This window comes from Euprymna scolopes, chromosome 24, assembly GCF_053919585.1.
Source record: "Euprymna scolopes isolate OS-2025 chromosome 24, ASM5391958v1, whole genome shotgun sequence".
Taxonomy (NCBI): domain Eukaryota; kingdom Metazoa; phylum Mollusca; class Cephalopoda; order Sepiida; family Sepiolidae; genus Euprymna; species Euprymna scolopes.
The window spans coordinates 24119512-24135174 of record NC_136505.1 but is presented as its reverse complement, the minus strand read 5'-3'; the positions used below and the strand labels follow the sequence as shown (position 1 = coordinate 24135174).

The following is a 15663-nucleotide window of genomic DNA, read 5'->3' as shown; positions in this document are numbered from 1 at the left end:
CATTGCCCTGCTTTTTATTGAAACCAGCCGAGAGCTCTTTTTAGTATCCTTGTTGTTCCATTAAGTGCAATTGTCTGGATCTCTTTTACACTTGGTTCACCAGGAATATTAGTTAGATAGGACTTCAGGTTCTTCTTCATAAGCCCTGTGGCACCTATAATAACTGGTATGATTGAAATCTCCCTAAGATTCCAGTTTCTCTTCATATCATACATGAGACCTTGATATTTGGTCTGTTTCTCCCTTTCAGTCCTGTTCAGACCTCCATCATTAGGAACACTCACTTCAACCAAGGCTGCAACTCTCTCGGACTTATTCCATATAATTATGTCAGGTTTCACAGCAACATTTTCAAGGTAGGTGGCTGTAGGGATTATATGGTCGTAATGTATGGTATATAAGTCATTTCCAACTTCACAAGCATAAGTATGCAAGCACATATGTGGATATTTACAATAATATGTATGCATAAGCATACATGCACACTTGCAATAATAAGTATGGAAGCCAATATATGTAAACTTATAAGTACAGAAGCCAATGCATACTTATTCACAATCATAAGTACAGACAATGCATACACACTTACAATGATACATATGGAAGACAGTAGGTGCATATTTACAATCATAAGTATGGAAAACAGTAGGTACATATCTACAATCATAAGTATGGAAGACGGTAGGTGCATATTTTTAGTCATAAGTATGGAAGACAGTAGGTGCATATTTACAATCATAAGTATGGAAAACAGTAGGTACATATATACAATCATAAGTATGGAAGACAGTAGGTGCATATTTTTAGTCATAAGTATGGAAGACAGTAGGTGCATATTTACAATCATAAGTATGGAAAACAGTAGGTACATATCTACAGTCATAAGTATGGAAGACGGTAGGTGCATATTTACAATCATAAATCTGGAAGACAATACATGCATATTTATAAGCATAAGTATGGAAGACAGTATGTGAATATTATAGCACAGAATCATTTGAATGTAAGGAATGTAAATTAAAGGTTATTATTTGATTTGGGAATGTGCAATTAATAAAAAACAAATGGGGAAATGAAAAAAAAAAATTAAATATGAAAAAAAAAAATTAAATATGAAAAAAAAAATTAAATATGAAAAAAAAAATTAAATATGAAAAAAAAAATTAAATATGAAAAAAAAAATTAAATATGAAAAAAAAAGAGCAAACATTAAAAAACACGAGTTGAGATAGAAAAAATTATCATCAACTGAAAACTCACAGAAAATTAAAAAAAAAAAAAAAGGGAAACAGAAATAAACAAAAACAGAAAATAAATAACAACAGAAAATAAACAAAAACAAAATGTTTGCTTTTTGCAATATTTGAAATATCTTACCGGTCAATGTCGACATAGGACTGGTGTCCGAGATGCCCTTGTCCGGAGTGGTTTCACTGCTGGTCAGGGACGAGATACTAGTAAATGCTTCTTCTTTATTTCCTTCCTTACTACCAGTTGACGTTTGTTCACTGCTGGAAAGTTCCTCAAGCAGCAGTCCTAGTCGAGTCATCAGGTCGTTTTGGGCTACATCCGGAGGTGGTGGAGGAGGGCTGCCTCCCGGGGGAATAACAGGAATGCCTGTTTTAAAAGAGCAAAGATAAAAATAAATTAGGTTAAAATTGTCTTAAATTTTTTATATTTTATCTACGTTTTGACTAAGATAAGGAAAAAAAAATGTATAAAAATATAGAAATATAAATTTGTAAACAAGTCATTGTATATTATCAATCGAACACAAGTTACTATTTTATTCATAGTTGTGGTAAAATTTTGTGATCATTTTTTTTCCCCCAACAATTTTAATGTATAAATTACCGTAATAGTTTCTCTAAGATTTGAACCTTACATTCACCAATTCCACAGACTGGAGATAGTCAATCATGCAGTTTCTTTTATGACTGACCAAAACACCAAAATATATACCAGAAATTGAAAGCAAAAGCTTTTTTTTCATCACTTTAGATAGTTTGACCAATTCTCCTGGAAGAAACAATCCTACCCAATCAAGTATTTTCTGATAGTTTAGTATCTTCAATCTAGATGTGTGTAAAGCGGGAGACTTTGATGGTATGGCCACTTTGAAAGAATTGGTGAAAGTTTTTGAATTAGTAGATGTAGAACAAGTGACATAATAGGGTCAGATCACACAAAAAGATAAGGAAAACATCGGCAGATGTGGTAAGATGGACTCGAGAGAAAGAAGAATAAAATAAAGGCCTGGCCAGAGATAAGCCAATTTCTAAAAACCACTCAACACGTAACATGCTAGCACCAATATCCGGTTTCTTATAAAGTAAGATAAAATTGATCTTTCCTTCTCATTTGTAGGCATACATCTACCTGATCACAAGCACGGGCATTAGAGAAATATTGAATGCAGCAGCAAGTCCTGGGAACATGTTTACCAGAAAGAACAGTTGGAAATAAGTCATACACCATCTACTATGGCTATCCTATTCCCAGAGCTACATACCTAGAAAATGGAGCCATAAAACCCAATAGTGATATGGTTGGTTGGTTGTTTTTGTTTTATGGCATATCAACCCTTTTCGGATTATTTAATGCCGAATCCAAGGATTTTGAAGAAAATTTTTTTAATAGAATATATTTGTTGTTTTCAAGTTGGTTTCTATTTAACTCATAGTTGGGACCCTAACAGGTACTACCACTCCGGGTCAGAGTGGACCTGGGAACAATGGTAATTAAAGGGTGGCTCCACTCTCCACAAAGCCTGCAAGCTGGGGCCTCAACACTGGATATAGTTTAAGGTCATATTCAGGACTAATAGTGATATGTGATGAGGAGAAAGGAGCAACCTTAGTAGAAGTTAGTGTCCCCAATGATGCTGGGTTAAACAGAGCTGAGAGGGAAAAGATAACGAAAATACTATGTCCTTATGTTTGACATCAAGAGAAACTGGAATCTTAAGATCTCTATCATTCCAATTATTATAGGAACAACTGGAATAATGAAAAAGAATTTCAAAAACTACCTGCATGAGAGATTCAAACAATTGCACTTAAAGGGATGGTCAGACTTTAAAAAACAATCTCCAATGCAAAGAGTACAATAAAAATAAAAAGTTCCTTTATTAATGACTGTTAAATAATTAAATAGTGATTAGGATTAAATTTTGAAGTTGATGAAATCGATTGGAAATAAAACTTTTTAAAAATATACATGTAATATCTGTATGTACGCATTCATATGTGTACATGCATGTATTTTTAAAATAAATTATCTCTAAATACATGTATATATGTATATGTACTAGTATTGGGACGATTAATCTTAATTGGCAACCGGAAGAATTGGAACTTCTGAGGATATCTGAACCGGAAAAAAAATATGCCTATTTTCCGATGCCAAAAAACGATTCTTTTAATTGTCTTTCTAATTTGGCTTTGTTTAAAACAAAATCTTCCATTGCTGGAAATAAAAATAAAACAATAAATATTTACTGATTTTAAATTAACGCCAAAACTTAAATCTAGAGATCCTTTTTTTTTTCTCGGCTTGAGAAAATATTTACAAATTTAACGCGTGTTTTTACAGTAATAAGGAAAAAATAGCAACTTTATAGTTAAATATCAAGAAACGTCAGAATTGGTAATTGTATTAGAATCGGGAAAAATATGGGAATCGTCTCATCACTAATATGTATATATAAATATAACATACTCATTTAAACTGGATATGCATTTTCATCATAGTTAGTCTAATATTTGTGCAACATATTAATGCATAGACGATAATCTTAAGCTGTTTCTATTTATACATTTATACCAGTAATATTCCACACAATTAGTTTTTACTCCGAAAATGGTTGATACATTAATTACGTATATCATCTATAAATATAAAAGCGCAAATGTGTGTATATGCATGTATGTATGTTTGTATGCGTGTTTGTGTGTCCGCTAAAAACTTTCGACAGACAGAACAAAAATTCACAAACTTGGTATCGTATTGAAGCCCCATCCTTTGCCCGAAAAATATCGAGAAATTGGCCAAAAAAGTTAATTTTTTCACCCTGAAATCGACAATTTTCTACAGGTGGGGGTCAACAAAAACCGTCCTCTCATGACGACGACCGGTTCTACACGTGTCTGATGACGTCATCACCTGATTTAGTTTAAATAGTTGAAGAACTAACTAAATTTCATGTACATCGTGTTAGCGTTGGTTCATTATCTAAATGTTTTGGGTTCGAATCATGGTGTGAGATGTCTTCTTTTTTTTTTTCGATTTTTTAAATTTAAATATTGAACCAGTGTTATTCAAGCCATTTTTCACATAATGTTCGTTTTTCTGTTTTTTTTTTTACTTCGCTTATTCTTAGGTTTTCATTAAAACCCCCGACCGACCACACACACCCAAAAACACCCGGGTACCCACCGATTTTTTAAATTTTAATATCGAAATAGGCTTATTAAACCCATTTTTCACGTGTTTTTTTTTGTTTGTTTTAACGTTCGTTTTTCTGTTTTCATTTTTGTTTTTTCGATTTTTACATTTAACATCGTTCGTTTGCCTTACGTTAGTTTTTTTTCGATGCTTTGATTACCCCCCCCCCACCGCCCGGGTACACCCCGCTTTCTGTTTTCTTTTTTTACTTTGCTTATTCTTAGGTTTTCATTAACAACCACACACACCTCCAAACACTCGGGCAACGCCGGGTACCCCCCCCCCCCAAGCAGGGTTTTTTACCGTTCGTTTTTCTGTTTTTTTTTACTTAGCTTATTCTTAGGTTTCCATTAAGACCCCCACCACACACACCGAAAAACACTCGGGCAATGCCGGGTACCCCTCACTAGTCTATATATATAAAAGCGAAAATGTGTGTGTGTGTGTGTTTGTATGTCTCGCAAAAACTTTCAACAGAGCCAATGGATTTTCACAAGTTCAGTATCATTTTGAAGCTCGACATCTTGGACAACAAATATTGAAAAATTTGCCCAAAACATTAATTCCTTTACCCTAAGCTAGCTATTTTTGTACAGGCAGGGGTAGCCAAAAACCGTCCTCTCATGACAAGATAGCTCTACGCATGCACAAATGACGTCGGAACAAGAATTAGTTGAAATATTTAAAAAAAAAATGACCTAATTCCGTCAACGTCCTCTTAGCTCAGTTCATTAGAGCACGGCGTCATTATCGAAAGGTTGAGAGTTCGAATCGTGGTGTGAGATGTCTTCTTTTTTTTTTTTCAATTTTTAAAGGTTTAATATTGAATTATTTAAGCTATTTTTCACGTTCTATATTTTTTATTTTTATTTTTTTCAGATTTTTTAAAGAAGTTTTAACGTTCGTTTTTCTGTTTTTTTTACCCATCACATTTTTATTTGTTTTTCCGATTTTAAGAAATTTTAACATCGTTCGTTTGCCTTACGTTAGTTTTTTTTTTTGTTTTTTTTTTCGATTTTAAGTTTTATCATTTTTTTTTATAATATTTAAACAGGGCGATTACTTCGCTTATTCTTTTGTTTTGATTTCCCCCCCCCCTCGCTCTGCTAGGGTGTATATAAATGCAAAACAATTATTCGCTTAAATCTTTAAAAAAAAAAGCATCCTCATCCGTAATCATTTCCATATATCTGTGATTAGCATAAATGTGAGTTCTTCTTTCACGGAACCCATTAATTCAAAAGAATGCAAATTTTTCATTCAATCTAAGAGTTCATCTGTCCCATAATCTACTCTATATATATATATATATAAAAGCGAAAATGTGTGTATGTATGTATGTGTGTGTGTTTGTATATCTCGCAAAAACTTTCGACACGGATCACAGATTTTTGCCAGATAGGTATCATTTTAAAATTCCAAACTTCACCGGACAAATATCGAAAAATTGGCCAAAAACATTAATTCCTTCACCCTAAAATCATCAGTTTTGTACAGGGAGGGGTGCCGAAAAAATAGTTCCTTCATTTTCTCTGCTCCTGCTACTACGACAATGACGTCATGTTTGACCTAGAAAACGTTCGCATTAGTTTCAACCACCTGCAAGTGTTTTTAAAGGTTTAATTTTATCCGTTATTAAGCGTATGTCTTTTTGGCATAGGAGTAACGTGTCGGGCATTTTATTTCTGCCTTAGCCTCGATGTTTCGGGTTCGGGCCTGTCTTTCTACCTAAACTTTTTTCCTCTTTTGAACCTTTTTTTTTCCTTTTTTTTTTCCTTTTTTTTCCTTTTTTTATGTTTGTTCGCTGTTTTGTTTTGTATTGGTTTTTCCAATTTTTCTTAACATCGTGTTTTTTTTTTTTTTTTATAATATTAAAACAGGGTTACTCTCTCCTACATACACACCTCCAAACACCCGGAAAACGCCAGGTACCTCCACTAGTATATATATATATATATATATATATATATATATATATAAAAGGCAAATGCGGGACGCGCATTTTTATATGTTTCGAAAAGGCTTTTTTCGCCGCCGGTCATCGGGGGGGGGGGGTTACTATCGCTTAGAAGTGTTTATATGCCCCCTAGATAATAATATCTAGGATCCAGAAACGCGCGTCGCATCTAGATTTATTTACAGCGACTTTTACAAAATTATTGCTATTTTGGCTTCTCACGTGTTGATTCGGCTTTTTCGTATAAAAAGCGAAACTAATTGAAAGCTAAGGCGTTGTTCTCGGCAATCGTGCCGGGAACGTAAGCAATCAGCTTTAATACGAGGAAAATTCCTTATATCAGACGATTGCTATTCAATTTGGACAATACCTTTTTATGGGGAGCTGGTTTCTCCCCAAAATCTTGGGGAGACAAAACCAGCCAAAGTTGAGTAAACGAACAAAAAAAGAAAAGCCTGCCCCACAGTAAACGTTAACTCCGTTACTTCTATTTGACCTCATTAACGAGGTCAAATAGAAGTAACGGTGTTAACTTTATTGCGGCCACCTGTCAATTCAAACATCTTTCCATTACTAGTTCTTGGTCGGCGAAGGTTAACGTCGTACGTTTTTTTTTTTTTTCACTCTTTATTATTTTCCAACTGCGCCTCAAGGTTTCGACTTCGATTCTTCCTACTTACCTACCAAAACGATTTTTTATTATTCTTTTGTTTTGATTTACCCAAAACCGCACACACCTACAAACACCCGGGCAACGCCGGGTACCCCCCCCCGTTAGTCTTGTTATAAACGGCTAAACTATATACATCATGTCTGCATCTCTCTATTTGGGATACAATTGGAAACAAATCCCTATGTCAAGATCATTCATTTTTGTAAGAATCAGATGATTATTACGTTTCTGAATTTTCTGAGATCAAGACTGATAATTCGTAATATACATGGAGATACTGAAAAGTCAGGTATGGCTGACCACGTATGGAGGGAACTCACCTCTCTGTTTAAATGTATGTATGTGTGTATGTATGTATGCCTAAAACTTTCGACAGAAGCGACGGATTTTCATGAGATCGGTACTGTTTTGAAGCTCGACCCTTCAGATGACAAATATAGAAAAATTGGTGAAAAACATTATTTCTTAACCCTTAACCGGGCACTTTTCTACATAGAGGGGTCGCTTTTTTGCCGACATTTTCGAAAGTCGTCCCCCCTTTTCGATTGACTAGCCTTAATTTAAACCTATGTCACTTCCATTTTGGCGATAGGTGCAACAGTAAAGACGTCATTTTTTTTTTTTTTTTCACATTCTTTTCCTCCTTCGCGGAATGGATTCAAGCCTACTTGCCTACTACTACTTTTTTTTTCTTTTTTTTGCTGATCACACACTTCCAAACACCCAGGCAATGCCGGGCACCCAGGCTAGTCTACTCATATGAGGTGATGAAAAAAGAATTATAGACAAATGATTATTCCTATTTAGAACGCCTCACCACGTGACAGAGTTAGACACCAGGTCGTTTTTTAACATGGAGAAAAGGAACAAAAATTATTGTTGGCATTTGTTTGCCCGTATTTAGTTGCAATTCTTTCTAGAAAGATGTAGCTTAAGTAAAATTTTATGAGGGCTCAAATTGTCGTCTTAATTTGTATTATAGCATTTTACAATAATATTGTGAGATTCATGCTTGTGTCGGACAGCAATAAACAGCAAAGAAAATAGTTTATACTTTATTTTACTCTTCATCAAAGAGCCACAAACAAGGGAGGTAAAACTGACCAATGGAAATAGAAATTCTTCACCTCAAAAATAGCGTCAACGAAAAAAGAGATTATTTTTATTCAGTGATGCGTTTTAATTGCAAACTCAAAAAAAAAAAAACTTTTATTCTTTGAATTCTTTTTCCCAGGCATTCTAGAAGAGAGACATTTTTTAAAATCCATTTGCGTATTAATTGAGTCAATTGTTTCATCAGAAAAAAAGCACTTTTCAAATTAGCTGACGGGTGTTTTAACAGCTATTTACAGGAATTTTTCTCTTCAATAAATTCGAACCAAAAAGGTAATCAGAGGGCAATTAACAAGTCAAATAATTAACGAAGACACATGATTACTTGGTTGCTTGTTGAGCGACCATCAAGATACAAAAATTGAAAAAGACGAGGTCGGCTTATTTGAAATACGGCAGCACAAGACCTAAAGAAAATCATGTTTAGACATTTTAAAAAAAGAAAAAAATTCCATCAACTTATATTTATGGCTCGTTTTTTTTTTTTTTTTTTGTTAACACCATTATTTGTGTAGTTTATTTTAAATTTAGAATTATTTTCCTTTCATTTTTAGAATAATGTTGTGTTAGTTTGTTTCACGAAATATCAACCCTTTTCAGATTATCTAATGTCGAATTCTATAATTTTGGAAAAAAATTTATTCTTCACGTTTCTTATATCTCTAAATATTTATTGAGTTTGGTTTGGTTGCTTGCTTTTAGGACTCTTACAATATTTTTGGACTATAATGGGGTGTATTATCCAGCATAATCGGGAGATTCTATTTATAAACGATGCTGCTAGGAACTGACGAATCGAATTAATTCACGTTCTGCTACCAACCAATCAGAAACCAGAATTGCTCCATAAATATTAAACCTTTCTGTAGCAATTTCGCATATGTTTTCTCCGTCTCAACACGGGAAGAATCTTTTGCTCTGTGAATTCCAACTCGAGAACTGTCTACTGCGAACCAGTCACCTCTCAGGACTTGTGTAGAACAACGAACCATCGGAAACTGTTTTGAAACTAAACATGGCTTACACTTCTTTACACCCTTTTTTCGTGTTATTTAATGCGAAATCCATTAATGCTGGAAATAAATTTGTATGCTTCAAGTTCTTTATATCTTCAAATATGAAATATCATGGAGTTTGGTTGAGTGGTTTTGTAGAATAAAAACTTGTTTTTGCAGAATATTATTGAGTTCTGCAAAGGAAAAGGAAAAAAAAAAAAAAAAACAATATTATAAATGTTCGGTGCATTTTAGGCCAGGAAGCTAATATCTTCAGACAGCCTGATCTGGTAGCATCAGTCATTAAAAAAAACTTACAAGGAATATTTTTCAAAAAAGTAATTTGTGGTTTACTAATCTTATTTTATGTCAACCTTGTTTAGATGATTTAACGTCAGAACACAATACGTATTGTAAAGGATTAATCGTGTCAGTTAAACACCACAAGTCTTTATTTTACCCATTTATTGTCGAGGATAGGAAACAGTTGGTTCATACATTTCCCGACGGTATCACAATAGCTGTAGATAGGATTTTAACTCAGCAAATCTTTTAACAGTAGTCTGTGGCACTATCCATGAGTCTAAAGAATTGTACGTCCCCCCCCTTTCACAGGGGGAGGCATCTTTGTGGCCTTCGGACCAAGATCAAAGTGTAGCATCTGCTCCAGCAGATGCTGCAATCAAAGACCATTTTCCTTGTGGCAATCCTTTGGTCTATGTAGGGGCAACCCTATATACCAAATGGACTTCATTATCCAGCTCCCATTTCCCACCTCTTGGGAGGTGGTCCCCTTTTCCCTCCCCTCCCTCTCTCCACATTAAAAAACGGCCTTGTGCCTAATTTGCTCAGTGGGGAAGCAAATAAATCCAGTCTATGGCACTATCCATTAAACCAACTGGTTTCCTCCACTCACTACAATAATATGCAAAAAGTTATATAATTTTTGTAAAGTAATGATGCACTAATCTACGATAGTTAGACGGCCCGTATAAGCAAAGTGGTTATTTTTAGATTGTTATGACTCTTTATATCCATTTTGATTTTCAAACTTAGGTAATTTGACATTTTTAAACTATCACCCATAAACTGTTACCCATGACCAGGCGCAGTGCTTTCTTAGCTTCTGTGATCCGATCAGAACTAGCATTTCAACATCTTCTAATTTATAAAAGGCAAAAACTTTCGATAGATGCGTTGAAACGTGACAAAATTGGTATCGTTTCAAAGATCGATGTCTCGGGTGACAAATATAAAAAAATTGGCCAAAAAAGATTAATTCTTTTACTGTCAACTAGACCGTTATGTGCAAGGAGCGGCCAATTTTTACCGTCGACATTTTTGCAAGTCATTCAAGCCTTGCGTGGACGATGTCGCATAAAACAGGTTATTTAGAACGCCCGTGAGGTCACAATCACGATGGGCACATCGATAAGACCATTTGCTTTTTTTTCACCTCCTTTTCCTCTTGCATGTTATGGCTTCAAGCCTGCCTACTATTTAAAAAATTTTTTTTTGGGGGGGGGTGCTTGCACGGGTACTTGCTACTATTTTGAGTTGTTTTAATTCATTTTTGTTTTTTTTGCTCAACCAACCCCCTTACACACACCTCGACACACCCGTGCATCCATCTTCTATAATAAAAATTTCAAACGTCTGCGTATGTTTGTATGTCTTGCTAAAACTTTCAACACACGCGACCAACACCCACAAAATTGGTATCGTTTGAAAACTCAGTTTCTCAGCCGACAAATATCCAACAATTGGCCAAAAGCATTAATGGGCCATTTTTTTACAAGGAAGGGTCACTTTTCTCGTCGTCATTTTTGCAAAGTCACCATATGCCTTGCAATTACTGAGCTTAATTTGAACGGCGATTGCGTTATATCATGGTGGGCGTGGCGACTAAACCGTTTGGCTTTTTTTTTCACTTCCTTTTCCTCTTAGCGTTACAGGTTCGAGCCTGCCTGCCTATCTACTTTTTTTGTTTTGTGCTCGCACGGGTGTTATTTACATTTTTTAGGGGGTTGGTTAAATTTTGTTTTATTTTTTAGGGCTTCGTTGATCAGTATCCTAACCATAAAACCTCTCCACACTCGGGCAACATTGGGTACTCCTGATAGTAATTATATATAATAAAAGTTGCCTTGAAGCCGCTGTAAACAACTGAAACAATTTTTATTTTTTACAAAGGAATCACCACTTATCAAGCAAGACCCGAAGGCCACTCGAGGATAAGGGTTAATGAGTGTACAGTAGTCAATGGGACACTATCGTAGTAATCGTTAGTAGTATAAATTTGGTAAATTGCATTACTTAAGAGGATGGCTTATCAAGAACCTGTTCACATTGGACTTGAAGATGACTATATTGTAGCCAGTTGGAAAGCAGGAAAACGGAAGAGAGTTCCACAGGCATGCAATTCTAAGAAAGAAGCTTTGTTTTACTTTTAGGTTTAGGCATAGATAAAGAGTGAGGGAAATTATTGATAGTGGTTTCACCTAGACGAGTGTTTTACATGAAAGTCAGGCAAGTGGGGGCATAGATTGACGAGCACTTGCCATGAAAATACTACTATACACTCATTAACCCTTATCCTCGAGTAGCTTCCGGGCCTTGATAAGTGGTGACTCTTATGTAAATATATATATATACACATATATATATATATATATATATATATATACACACATATATATATATATATATATATATATACATGTGTATATATATATATACATATATATATATATATATACACATATATATATATATATACACACATATATATATATATATACACACACATATATATATATATATACACACACATATATATATATATATACACACACACATATATATATATATATATATATATATAAACGGTTCAGAGGTCAATCAAAATGCAGATTTTTTTTCTTTTTAATAAACATTTATTGATTCAAAATTCAAATTTTCCATCCCCATAAAATGTTTTTTTCGTGTTATGTTAATTTTAAGCGAATTAAAATAAAGTATAAGCTATTTTAGTTGCTGTTTATTACTGCCCGACACAAGCAAGAATCTCACAATATTATTGTAAAAGCAAGAATCTCACAATATTATTGTAAAAGCAAGAATCTCACAATATTATTGTAAAATGTTCCAATACAAAAAAAAAAAAAAAATAAAAAATAAAAATAAAAAGAAGATCACGATTTCGATTTGAATCTTCGTAAAATTTGACTCAAACGACATTTGATCTTGTTACAAGGATTTGTATCCAATTGCATCCCAAATACAGAGACCCAGACACCTCGGATATAGTTTAGTCGTATAACAGGATTATGAGATAGATGAACTCTGAGATAGAATGAGAAATTTGCATTCTTGTAAATTAATGGTTTCCAGGAGAGAAGCACTCACATTTATGCTAATCACAGATATGTGGAAATGATTAGAGATGATATTTTGTTTTAATGATTTAAGCAAATAAAAGTTTATCATTTTTATACACGTGACATACATAATTAATGTATGAGCCATTTTAGGAATAATTAAGTACTTGGAATATTACTGGAATAAATGTAAAAATAAAAACAGCTTAATATTATCATGGTCACATGAATATATGTAATATATGTTAAACAATAATGTTGGACTAACTATCCAGTTTAGATGGCTACTTTATACATACATGCATACATGGATTGATAATCTATATATTAATATTAATAGCGTGTGTGTTATTTATTTTGCGTGTTATGCTTACATCAGAGTGACTGTCATTAATTGTTATGAACTTCCATTTCTTGTTATAAATAATTTTTCCAAGAATTCTTTTTAAGTTTTGGTTTCGGTTTCGATTATAGCTGACTAGCCCGGGTGCCTGGGTATTTAGAGGTGTGTGTTGAGGAAAAAAAAAGAAAAGAAAGTGATAGCAGGCAGGCTCAAATCCATACCACAAAGAAGGAAAAGAATGTGGAAAAAAAAAAAAGTGATGTCTTTGCTGCTGCGTACAAACCAGAAGTGATGTAGGTTTAAATAAAGGGTAGACAATCGAAAAGAGGGGATTACTTTCGAAAATATCGGCGAAAAAAGCAACCCCTCTCTGTAGAAAAGTGCCCAGTTAAGGATGAAGAAATTAATGCTTTTAGCCAATTTTTCGATATTTGCCGTCCCAAGTGTTGGACTTCAAAATGATTCCAATCTCATGAAAATCCGTCGCTTCTGTCGAAAGTTTTAGGCAGATATACAAGCATACATACATACATTTAAACAGACAGGTGTGATTTATATTATAGACGGCACTCATGTCATTTATTTTTTTATAAATAATTTTACTAAGAATTCGTCATAAGTTTTGGTTCCGGTTTTGATTCAAACTGATGCACCCAAGTCATATGGATATATTTTTTTTTATTTTTGAAATCGCAACTTTATAATAAAAGTTTATAATATATAAAAATCGATAGAACATTAACTCTATGATAATATTATACGAAATCTCCAAGAATTAAAATACATTTAAGCATACTTTACGACCGGGCTATGCTGGGCGTCCCTGCTAGCTTAGATAAATACTTTTGCAGTTTTAACACCAGAGCGCCTCCATTTATGCTGAACATCTACAGTATGCCAACATCAATATATTACATATGAATGAGTCCACTGTGGAATTTTCACAGGTCCCGCTAGTCTATATAATCATAAAACTGTGGACCGTCTGATCGCCCTTGCTTGCATCTTGTTTATCAAACCCATTGTTGCTGTATACTTCAGTCTTTGCTTCACTTGTAGACATAGTTTCAATCATGAAACTATGTTTTGTTATGTTTTAATTTCGGTTTCGATTCCAGCTGATGGCACTCAAATCATTTTTTTTCTTTTACTTTTGAAATCATGATTATATAATGGGTACAATATAATATGAAATAATTGATTCTATAATAAATACGAAATCCGCATAAATTAAATTACCATATTTAAGCATATTTTACAACCAATCAAAATATTAGTTTATGCAAAAAATATATACATATACACATACGAACGAATGATGATTGCAGCATCTTCTCAGATGAGTGCTACGGCTCAGACACTTAAAGTCCATGAGCCCAAAAATGACTTCCATCACCACAGGACAATTTTAATAGACAAATGCTTGAGGGAGTATCTACACACAGATGATGTTACAGAGTCTTAGCTTTGTACGACAGCTAAGTCTCTCTCTTGGTTCAAAATGTTGAGATCCAGCAACAAGCAAGAGCAAGATAGCAAGCAACAAGTTAAACTGCAGACCAGATTAATGCGGGTACTGGTCTCCCGCTTTATGGTTTTTTAAATCAGAGATTTGCTTCTCTTAGAAAGGTTGCCTTCACCACGGCTTACGGGAGCCCTCTCCACCCTAACACACACATACATACACACAAACACATACGGTGCTAGTTGGCCGTTGACCCTGAAAAAGGGTTCATTCGCCCTTTGAAATCCTTCAGGGAGACTAACCACCCTCCTAACCAAACAAGTCTTGTGGAGGAACCAGTTTAGTCGCCGGTGACCCGACCATGAGTCAGGTAGTACTGGGTTACATAGTACCAGTAGCATATGACATGACCTGACATATGAACGCATACATACGTTACATATAATTTATTTTAAAAATTCATACACATATAAACGCATACATAATACACATTCAAGAGAAGTAAATTTAGTTCGCTGAACAGAATAGCCTTACACAACGTTTATGATGTCTTAAAAAAAATCAAAATCAAAATATGATACTAAACTTTACTTATTTGAATTTTGATCAAAATCTATTACACCATTTTTAAAGGATGTTACGAAAAAAATTCAAGGAATCTTCCTTAATTCGTATCTATGACTATGGATCAAGTTTAATGCAAATCTGAAATGTTTTAATTTTCAAATGGGAAGTTTTGCCCTTATATATAAACATCACTATACTCACAGAATTTTCTTATTGATTATTCTTTTTTTACTATAAAATAAAAAAAAATCTGTTTTTTTCATTGATTTATGTCAAATATTGATCCATGTTTTTTAACAAAATTTTATTTTCAATTGATTTCATCGATTTTAATATTTAATCCTAATCAATATTTTTAAAAAAATTTTTATCAGTCATAAACAAAAGGGAGCAAGAAGAGTTAATCCTCTCACTTCTATTTACTCCTAATTTCCCCATGGACAACAGGTAAAAATTTTTAAATATACAATTTTTCCATATTCAACATTTCATTGGTTCTTTTCTCTTCCCAATTTCATAAGCGGCTGACCTGCATTTGAATTTAGAGTTGGCAGAATAAAAAGAACGGTTGGATTTATCTATTTAATAGTATTGTAACGTTACACAACACATTGTAGTCTTAATCACAAAGAAGACAAAGAATAGGAAAGAACTTCAACTCCCTTTTTTTGTTGTACAACATCCATTTCCTCATTACAGCTGTGATGTCGATCATGTGATCGTC

The 15663-nt window shown here is 33.8% G+C and overlaps 1 protein-coding gene across 4 annotated transcripts in view; it reads right to left on the bottom strand.

Annotated features, from left to right (window-relative positions):
* The window catches only part of LOC145246629 (protein TANC2-like), a 1068463-nt gene that overhangs the window by 171609 nt on the left and 881191 nt on the right, over window positions 1-15663 (bottom strand). For all 4 annotated transcript variants that reach the window (XM_080108301.1, XM_080108302.1, XM_080108304.1 and 1 more), the window contains exon 5: window positions 1378-1617. In XM_080108301.1, coding sequence (XP_079964427.1) covers window positions 1378-1617 — 240 coding nt within the window. The remainder of the gene's footprint in view (window positions 1-1377; window positions 1618-15663) is intronic.